Source organism: Epinephelus moara, chromosome 4, assembly GCF_006386435.1.
Source record: "Epinephelus moara isolate mb chromosome 4, YSFRI_EMoa_1.0, whole genome shotgun sequence".
Lineage (NCBI taxonomy): Eukaryota > Metazoa > Chordata > Actinopteri > Perciformes > Serranidae > Epinephelus > Epinephelus moara.
Window position 1 is genome coordinate 8,931,400 of NC_065509.1, and position 10,832 is coordinate 8,942,231.

The 10,832-nt window shown below is 40.7% G+C and overlaps 1 protein-coding gene across 1 annotated transcript in view; it reads right to left on the reverse strand.

Moving 5' to 3' along the window:
- Positions 1–10,268, reverse strand: part of fmr1 (fragile X messenger ribonucleoprotein 1) — a 26,969-nt gene extending 16,701 nt beyond the window's left edge. The window contains exons 1-11 of the mRNA XM_050041997.1: positions 9,843–10,268; positions 6,601–6,653; positions 6,397–6,490; positions 4,296–4,367; positions 3,479–3,627; positions 2,596–2,689; positions 1,283–1,399; positions 909–1,079; positions 618–696; positions 361–488; positions 139–225 (exon numbers count right to left, since the gene is read on the reverse strand). Of these exons, the coding sequence (XP_049897954.1) occupies positions 139–225; positions 361–488; positions 618–696; positions 909–1,079; positions 1,283–1,399; positions 2,596–2,689; positions 3,479–3,627; positions 4,296–4,367; positions 6,397–6,490; positions 6,601–6,653; positions 9,843–9,893 (1,095 nt within the window). The 5' untranslated portion in view covers positions 9,894–10,268. The remainder of the gene's footprint in view (positions 1–138; positions 226–360; positions 489–617; positions 697–908; positions 1,080–1,282; positions 1,400–2,595; positions 2,690–3,478; positions 3,628–4,295; positions 4,368–6,396; positions 6,491–6,600; positions 6,654–9,842) is intronic.
- Positions 10,269–10,832: the final 564 nt, after the last annotated feature.

Below are 10,832 nucleotides of genomic sequence, written 5' to 3' on the forward strand. Positions count from 1 at the left end.
ATATACATATACATATATATATATATATATATATATATATATATTACTATAGTGACATGTTAGGTTATAGTCAAAGGGATTTGTCTAAAATGAAAACTGCTGATACAAGATATTGTGATTACTGATAATTATATGTACCTTAAGGTAGTTGAGGTGATAGTCCAGCAGTACTGTAGCATTGGAGATGCTTTCCTTGGTCCCAACAAATACAAATGGCACCATCCCCTGTGAGAGAGAGAAAGAGAGATTCACTTCTTTTTTCTTTAATATGATCTATTCTCAAAGCAGAGGTCAATGTTTCAGGGGTATGAGGGTTAAAAACAAAGTTCAGCCATTTACTGTGTTTTCTTTCCCACTGACCTCATCTGCAGCCGCTGCTGCTGCTGCTGAGGGCTTTTTGTCATTCTCAGGCTCAATACGAACCCGAACCACCCCAGACTTATCAACCACTTCCTGGATCAGTTTGCCGTTTTTGCCTATCACCTTCCCTGTAAGGGCAAAAACATCATTAGTCAGAGTCTGTTAGGACTTTGAAGTTCATTCATCTGGCTAATTCCTAAGTAAACTCAAGTCACTGCATGAATAACCTCACTGTCTCAGTTGAGTCATTTTCTCACCTACTAAGTTCCGGGGAACTTTGATAACATCTTCAGAGAACTCCAGGAAACTCCTCGCCATACGGACAGCATCCTGGTCCTTAGACAAACAACAAGAACAAAACAAATGTACTGTAACGTCTGTTCACCTTTATCATAACAATATAAGTAAAAGCAAGCTCTGAAACATGTTTTACCAGATCATACAGCCTATATAGCAGGTAAAAATCTCTACACTCATGTCTGTATAGTAACAGCACAAATGGACATATCCATTAGAGTGTCAGTTTACTTATGTATTAGATATCCTACCTCTCCGTATATGTGAAAGGTGCACGTCTCCTCGTCCAGGTCTATGTTAGTGACTCCAGGGACTTTACGTGCTTGCTGTATGTTGGCCCCATGAGTCCCGATGGCCAGACCCATTAGATCATCCCGGACTGCAAACTGTTCATGAAACCGTGACGCCAACTGTCTGGAACTCTGCAGAAACATAATCAGAGGAACAAACAGAAAAACATGAACAAAAACATTATAACAGAGTATGTAGGAATTACGTGATTCCTGAAAATAAAATGAAATTCAAAATGATTAAATTATACAAAGAAGAACACACATATATTTGAAGTTACAGTTGTCTGTAAGCCTCTTCGTGTATGTGAGTGTGTGTGTGTGTAAATATCTACCTCCAGTTGTCTGTTGGCCTCTTCGTTCCTCAGCATGAGAGACAGTTTGGTGCGGAGGCTCCTGAAGTGCATGTCACTCATCATATTGGCCCGCTTTGTTGTGACCTCATTCACAGACTGCAAGAACAATAAAAGGTTTATTAACACAAAGCATCTGAGTTTAGGATTTGATGAGATATTGTTTAAAGTCACACTGCAGGGTGTCCCAATCAGACTGTATCAATGGATGAGTAAAGAATTGGACTATATGTATATAAAGTACTTTAAGCAATGGTTAGACCACTTTCGTCTTTATGTTTTTAAATCTACAGTTCGTGACTATAAAAGTAATATTTGTCATTTTTTCTGAATCTGTCACCATATTCACACAGTAACACGTGAGACAGATAATATCTAAAAAAAAATCACGTTCGTCTGCTTCCTCATACTGCTGCTAATGGCAACAGGCCTTTTTCACAGCAGGCATTTTAACATGTGATAGTAGAAGACGCACAGGTGTATCTAATAACATTATTAATAGCTGCATTCCATTTCGGGGAGGTCCTGGTATTGTGCATGCTGGCTCACTGAAATAGCTCACTGGCACACTTAATGAAACTGAATCATTATTAATGCCATCATTTTCACCTGCGCTTTTCCTACTATGATAAGTCAAAATATCTGCTGTGGAAAAGATACATTGCTATAATTTATGGCGGGTAAACAAAACCAACCGCGTCTCTAACACAGCTGTCAATCACTGCTCATGAACTGCGGTTAAACTGTCAAACTACGCGGCACTGATCAAATACAAATTAAGATTCTGTTACTGCATTACCTATTTCTCACCTTAAATATTTTCAGAAACCGTTTAGTGTACTGCTTAGCTGTAAAATGAGAAAGTGCGTGACCCAGCTGTCATGTTGGATGTGGTCAAACCAAAAGCAGGCACCACCCACTGGCCAGAGCAAACTTTCTCATCTTACAGTTAAACAGTACACTAAAAACAATGCAGTAATACAGACTTGGTTTATGTTTGATCAGCACAGCCTAGTTTGACAGTTTAACCACAGCTCAGGAGCAGTAACTGACATGATTGACAGCTGCCTTGGAGACTACTTGGCTCTGATTGATTGTTTTCCAAAAGGTGCGACTGATTTTAACAAATGCCACTAGAAGCACTATGAGGAGGGACAGGAACATGATTTTTTTCACAGATTATCTGTCTCATGTATTACTGTCAGGATATTGAGACAGTTTCAGCACAAATAACAACAAATTATTTTTATAAAAGTTACCAGCTTAGCTTCAAGTTAAAAAATTGTTCAACCAACCAAAATGACCAGCTGCTTTTTCTCCGAGTCGTAGGTGACATTAAACGCTCCCACAGCCTTTTTAAAGTCCTTGTGCGCTGATTCCTTGGAGCACCTGTAAACACACAGATTCATGTCATGTTAATTTATGTCCCTAAATGATTCAGTAATCATTACTGACTATGGATTTAGTGGCATGTGTGAACACACCTACAATTCATTGTGTATTTCTGTAAAGACACAGTGCAGCTTTCTAATAAGGCTATATTTAGTCTTTTCAGAGCCTAATACAAATGTGCATATGTAGCCCACTTATAGCATTTATTAAAGGCATATGAGAGTTTGATTCTTACATTAACAGGTTTTACAGGATAAAACCTACAGTATGTGACTCACACCTCAAACTGCTGCTGCAGTGCTGCATTAGTGGCATATACAGTACCACTCCTTACTGCCAGCATTGACACAGTGTCATCTATAAACACCCAGACACTGTGCTCCTCTGACAGATAAGGCTACACATCAGCAGGTTCTGTTTAAAAGTTGTATCCTCCTGACAAAGTACTGACCCGTGTAAGCAACGGTCACCTAGTTTAACACCTTGGGTTATGCTAAGCTTGCAGACTGCCTTCACGAAAACCAGTCATTTAATGCTACCATGGCCCGGCAGCTGGTGGAGAACCCTAATTGCTTTTAAACTGAAATTCTCTTGAAATGTCAAACTGTGAAATATTCTGGTGTTTGTGCTTTCCCCCCCTCTCCTCTTTGCTTCACTTTCAACTTGCACAGTCAATACTGGGCCCAAGTTCTAAGCACAAAGCCTGCTGGAATTGATCTAACCAAAAGGCTACTCACATGCCCTGAGGTGTATTTGCGAGACATAAAAGTTTCATATCAAACTTACATCTGCCGTAGATCCTCAGGTACATCCAGTCTGATCTTGATGAAGGTGGTTTTGGTGGCTGGTTTATTTGGGTTGACCGGCCGTAACCGCTCCAGTGTCACTATCTCATTTAATGTAGCGTCACATGCGGCGTACTCTATTACGTAAAACTGGAGATACAAAGAGACAAGGAAATGTCAGTTCCAATTTTTGCACATTACGAAAAGCAAAATGTGTGACAGCAGGGCTGAAAAAGGTAAGTAACAACCGTGAGTGAATAAACAGAATTTTTAATAACACAGCTAAAACGTTCTGGGGAGAAAGTGGGTAAGGAAAAAACAAAGACAAAGGGAGATGGAGAAGGAGTGCTAGAGGCATCAAAGGACGGTTCATGAGATAAAGTGTAAAACCAGGCCAAAAAGAAAGAAATGGGGAGTAGGAAAAAAAAGTGCTCACAGCAGTGAGACATGTCTGACAGGTTAGCTTAAACTGAATCTTACATGCACTCATTCTACAGTTGATGTTTGTATCCTGATCACAGCAGTGAGACCTTGAACACAGGAAGTAAACTAGCTAGCATCCACTATCAAAACTAACATCAGTCTCCAAAAAATGATGGCTGATTATCCACACTGAGTCACTTCAGGAACCTTAAAGGACATCTATATTTTTCTGGGTATTCTGAACCACCATGATATATGAACCACTGAAGACTGACTGATGTGAACATTGACATTGTCACAACACTACTTTCTGCTGTTTCAATTTGACTGATATCCTGATACCCATCTCTGTATTGCTGAACAATACTGTAACCCAGACTTCGAAAGAGCCCTACCTCTCCTTTGACCATGCGAACCTTGGCCAGCCACCATCCACATGGCTCCTTGTCATTAGCCCTGGAATATACCTGGCAACACACAAAAACACACGGAGTCAATTTCACAAAGCTTTCCACTCAATACCCAAACCTGAGATGATTATGATAACATCTGGAACAGAATACACAAATTCAGTGCACAGATTAACTGATGTGGGCTGATTTCTTTTTCAGTCATTTTAAAAAGCAGACTTTAAGTACTAAGGACACTTGATGCCATATAAACATAGTACAAAAGAAAAAATAAATTATTTACTTGTATAACCATTATGAAATGAACGAATGCACTTTCTGGGATGATTTTTGAGAACGCGGGTGATTACACCATTATACCTCAAGATCATAGTTTTTTTTTTATTATTTCAATTTAACAAAAAGCTACACAGACTTATGATTAGGGTTATTGGCATTCATTTAAAAAACAACAACAAGGAAAAACAACTGAAACAAAGACAGAAAAAAAATGCTGATTCAAAGCATAATCGCCAATGCGTTGCATTTTATTATTAGGGCTGGGCGGTATGACAAAATTTTCATATCACGGTTTTAAGAAAAAATCATATCGGTTTCACGGTATTTTGCTCAGGTTCGGCCAACTTGACATGCTGCTGTGTTGTGCTATGGCCTATTCAAGTGCTGGAATTTGTTATTTTCCTGACAACGCCTGAACACAACACACGCTCCGCTCCATTCATTTGGGCTCCGCTGACTGCGTATGGAAGCGACACGTAGAGAAGCCAGCGGGGTTTTTTTACCGTTTGCCAAGCCGAGAGGCTGCATGTAGGCTGCATGAAATGCCTACATATATTTGAGTTATCTACAAGTTTACTGTACTGTTTGTCATCTACTCGCTTTCAAATGTCCGCCACGGACATTTACACAATGTCACGGATAAACATGGGTAAATGCATGAAAAAAAATCATCACATATCACCTCTGATAATGGTTTATTCATTTAAAAACACATTGTGCTCGTTTAGCACACTATTTCATGTAGTTTTTATCTGCTGGAGGGTCGCGTAGGGGAGCGTAGCGCGACAAAAATAGAAGAGCCGCGTAAAATAGAGAGTTGTCGCGCGACAGACGGGGGTTGTCGCGCCGCTCCCGTTGCCGGTGGAGCCGCTGTAATTGATTAACAGGGGGGCGAGCTGCTACGGGACTCGCGCTGCAGACGTGTCGCGCCGCTGACGTGCCCGGTGGAGCCTGGCCGTAACTGTCTCGGACTCGGGACGGGTCGTCTTCGGTCAGGAAAATGCGGCCCGAGCCGTGCTCTAGTGTGCTCACCTGTGTGTGTGCGCTTTGTCTGTGTGTGTGTGTGTGTGTGTGTGTGTGTGTGTGTGTGTGTGTGTGTGTGTGTGCGCATCGGGGCGAAACTCCGCCGTGCGCGATACAGAGGGCAGAGGAGAATTGTAAACGGCGGTGCGCCGCTGCTAGTTGCATATAGGGGAAACACTGCTCTTTTTGGTATGAGTTCTTCTGGGTCATCGTGTACAGTTGCTTTGCTTTCAGGACTCTCTCCGGCAGCCATTCTCGCCTCTAAACTTTTCTATGCTCTCATGCTCACCCGCTCAAGCGTGCCTGTGGTGTGCAGTGGTGAAATGGGTCCCCACTGAAACACTTTCCTGCTGCGCACGTTCCTGACGTTGTTTGGGCTATTCACCGGTATTGCGGTATATGAAAAATTCATATCATAATGAAAATAAATACCGGTTTTCGGTACGAACCGGTATACCACCCAGCCCTATTTATTATCCCTTTTTATTTCCACATCCTACTCGAGGCTTTCCTTATGATCACAGGTGCATGTTTACTTATTCCTATAATGAACAACATAAACTGCAGGAAGATGAAAAAAAAAATCAGAGTTCAACCTCTTATTTCTGGTTTGAAAATCTCTAAAATGGAAAACAATAAGCCTAACGAATCAGCAGAATTTTATTCTACAGCATTTCTTCTCTTGCACTCCAACTGGACTGTCTCTGCTTTCTACATAAACCACATCTGACAGTAATGTTCATATTCTGAGACAGTGAAAGTGAAAGTATTGAATCAGTCCCACCTCGACCTCATCACTCTCATTTATCTCCTTGCAGAACCCTGTTGGTGGAGGAAAACGCACGTCCTGGAATGGGATTTGACGCTCTGGCTGCCAGCTGGGACAGAGGAACACATACACATTTACAAATGTAAGTGTGAATTTCTTCACTGGCAAAGGTAACATTTTACAGTACATTATATTTGGTGTTGTATGCACATCACTCACTTGTTTTCAAATGCCACAGTGACTGATCCTTCGTGAACATCCTTCACAAAGGCCTACAAGAATCACAGAGGATAAATAACAAATGTTAGAATAACCAGGGTTTGACATTCCTGTTTAAATAGTCAACGCAGCTTCTTACTGGCATCAAGCATGCAAACGGGTTACAGTTCTGCTACCAAACCCTGACCCAAGCCCAAAGCTCAATGCAACACAACAGCCAAAATTCTTCTCTTTGGGCTTGAGTCAGGTTTGGCTCTCTCTCTCTGGTTGTACACACAGTCTGCGTCCATGTGTGTCAAGTACTGCAAGTAGGACATGCAATGCCTAGAAGGAAAAGAGAGAGACGGCGTGCCTACTCTATAGTTTGCTTTAGCCTGACAAGATAACGGTCAGCAATGCATGAAAAGAAGCAAAGATTTCCAAAAGGAGAGGTTCACAAAATCTCCAATGATTCAGGAAAAGCTTTTCTACTGCACTAACATGACCTGCTTGACCCTTGGCAATGCCTGTACAAAACTCCTTACACACTTGTGACTTAAAGGGAGACAATTTAGTTTGATATTATAAACTAAACTACTATAAACAGGTAAGGTAGGTGGTTTAGTATGAGATGCTTTAGTGGTGTGCTGGCAGTAATGTGCCACGTGTGGTGTAACTGCCACTAAAGACGTTAAGAGAAATGGCTAACTGGTTTTTATTTAAAAGCAACACTTGTGGAGCTCTGAGAAGTTAAACCATTTATTGGTTTTATTAGTATTAATTTAAGGGATTTTGGCACATAATCAGCTTCCCTTTCTTTCCACAGAAGCTAACTATAAATTGCCCACATCACAGGAGGATTTACTGCAAGAAAAAGTGGAGAGAACGTCTTCTTAGAGCAGGAGACACTTTTTATATGAAACAGTAAAATTCAACTGAAAAAAAAAATGCATTTATTGCAAACTACCTGCCTCATTCGTGAAATTATGAGTCTTGTACCACTCTGTTTCTTAAAGACAAGAGCTAAATTTGACCTTACCGTAATGCCAGAGACGTGACTATCTTTCGTTAGGTAACAACAATAACTAAACACTCATTCATCACTAACAGACAATATAACAACTTGTTGACAAATGGTTAAGTCGACCAAAACTAACACAATCACTCACAAATAAAAAGTAAAACTCTTTCAGCTGCATTCAGGTCCAAAGCTGTTCTGTTCATCAACAAACACCTCCCACCTATTTGGCTCTAATAAACCCTGTATATGTGCCAAATTTACCACTTCTGGGATTAGCATCCTGGACCCAGGAATCCACTTTCCTGTCAAATGAACTACTGTACAGTACAAGTGTGGCGGAGTGAGAAACACACCTCTGTATCCCACAGCTCCATGTAGAAGGTGGAGATTTAGGACATGTAAGAAGTGAGTGACCTATTCCACAGGTCACAGCTAAAAACATTGAATCTCAATGCAGAGCACCAGAGCACATGAACAATAGTCCAAGAAAGCTATCTAGCTTATGATATTGACATTATACTTATTTCAAGAGTGCCTTTGTCATTTCAATGAACAAACTCAGAGACTGGCTCAAAGCTTGTAAATGCAACTCTGCATCACAGCCCTCATCAGTATTTTTTCCAGCAATCCAAATACAGTAGAATTAAATGAAAACAAAATGGCTGCTCAAGCAGCAAAGGTTGAGCAGTTGGCAAAGTGATGATGAAAACTGCATTTTTTTAAGGGAACCTACTCTGAAAATTGCCTTTTAGTGTTACAATTTAATTTCAACTATAATACCACCTGCCAAACCATAAAACTGATTTCAAACAGTATGCCAAAAAACACATCAAACACATCTTTGCATCTAAAAAACACTATGTCTGGCCAGTGCCACGCCCAACTAAGAGACAAAGTCCATCCACTGTTGATGTCGCCACCTATAACTTGTCTAAAGCCAAGGAAAGTCCAAAGTGTAAACTTTTTCTTTACACAATTTAGCTGGCACTGAATGCAGCATGAGAGTCCATAATGAACATTGCAACAGTGTAGTGCAGGTTGGCAGGATGGTTTGCAGGCCAACTCAACACTCAATAAGTCTCAAAATGCTCTCTGATGATGTTACTGCACATTCCATTATTCCTTACGCTGGGTTGGTAATAACATGGCCTCTACTTCTAGAAAGATTGCAATGCTTTAAAAGCAATCAACAATTAATCTTATTAACTGTGCAACTAAACTAGTAGAGCTACTGTTGATCTACATCTTTACATACTGGTCTGCTACCCACTGTCGAACTTGAAGTAGACAGACAGCGGATGGGAGCTGGTGCTATTTCATTTACTGTTACCATCTCTCTTAGATCTGCTAAAGATACATTCACGTGAATGCATCAGTTATATGGGTGATCATTTTCCTTCCTTTTGTCTTTCCTACAGCATTTCTTTTTGTAATGAGTAACATTGCTATCACTTCAGTTACCTCAGTGTGATCTATTTCAAAACGTTTTTTTAAGTCATACGATTTTTTTCATTGTGGTACAGCTTATGTTACTATGATGAATGATTTAAGTGCTTTTTCAAACGCATATCATAAGATCAACACCTGTATATCAACATCTACCAGCACGACTCAACCCCTGCCTTGGATCAGACACACTCCTAGCAGACTCCTTGTAGTATAACATCATCAAACAGTCAATGCATTAACGTTACCCCCCAAACTCCTGTTTGACCTACTTGTTCACTCTCGTCTTCAGAATAATCCCCCAAATCTCAGCAGCCTTCATAAAACAAAAGGTACCTGCTCACCAGGTAAACATACAGGCAAAGTAAAACAGCACCCAAATTTGCTTCTGTTATCCTGAATTAAGTTAGCTGTTAACGTTACTTTGAAAACCACAAATCATGAACGAAATTTAGAACTCGTGCCTCTGCGACCAACCCCTGCCCATCACTTTACAGTTACAATCACCTACGATAATTACATTGGCTTGGCGACGTCATTATCGTGAATAAATCAAAAATGTAGCTAGCAGCACTCAGGTTACAGCAGCATCTTCACGTTAGCTTTGTTTACAGATTTTCAGCCTCCACGTCCCGGTGGAGGCTGGACAGCAGCACTGAGGCCCGGACATACAAGCAGGTATCTCTCCGCTAACGGTCGTCCGGCTAACGTTATACACTTTCATGTAAGTGAGCCAAACGTTTGCTCGTGGTGGAGCAGCTGAGAGGACAAAGCTCGGCAAAAGTCACCAACTTACCTTATAAAAGGCCCCACTTGTTCCCCTCACTTCCACGACTAGTTCATCCATGACGCAAGTTACTACAGCTCGCTAGCTAGCTAACTACCGTTAGCGACGTTAGTAGCTAGCTAGCTAGCTAGCTGGCTAGCCTGACGCTAGCCAAGGCAGATTTTGCTATCGTTGGCTTCGCTAGCTAGCCGAAATAGCCTGCCAGTTGGATGCGGGAAGAGGCCACGGTAAATGTGTGTGACCGTAATGTTGTTTCCCGTTTTGCACCGTCTATGAATCTTGCGTTTGTTTCTTGCAGATTTGCAATTCCGGATGTATGATAAATCAGAGGCGAGTTATGTAGCAGGCTGTGTTAGCTTGCACTAGCTAGTTATGTTAATGTGTGATTAGTGGTGGAGCAGCTACTGCTGGTTGCATCTCTCCATGTGACGTCTCCGCGTTCTTCCTCTGCTGAAATCTGAGGATGGTTGCACTCACCGAAGCCTATTGCTGCTCTCCACAGGTAATAGATAGGAATGTCTACTTCACAGAGCAGGATATTTCATCTTAATAAAAATGACTATTGTGTTTATCCTGTAATGAATCCAAATCCTTCTTGTCAACATGAACCAGACCAGACAGTATTATTCCAGCATTATATCCCAATCACTGACTCCCAGAGCCCAGACTTCTGTAAGGGGGTCCAGTGAGATCTTCCCCCGAGATTTTTTATTTGATTTTTTATGATAAACTATTTTTTTATTTTATTTTCCAGATTAATCATGAATTATGATGTTTAAAATATTAGTAGTTATTAGTAATCAGTAAGATTAGTAGAAACAGAATACCTTGCAACTGCTACCATTAAAATATAGAAAATGTAAGGTACTTTTACTTGAATATTTCCATTTTATCCTACTTTATACTTACACATCTCTACATCTCATAGGGAAATATAGTACTTTTTATTCCACTACATTTATTTGTTTACTTTAGTTACTTTAAAGGCTTATGTTATTA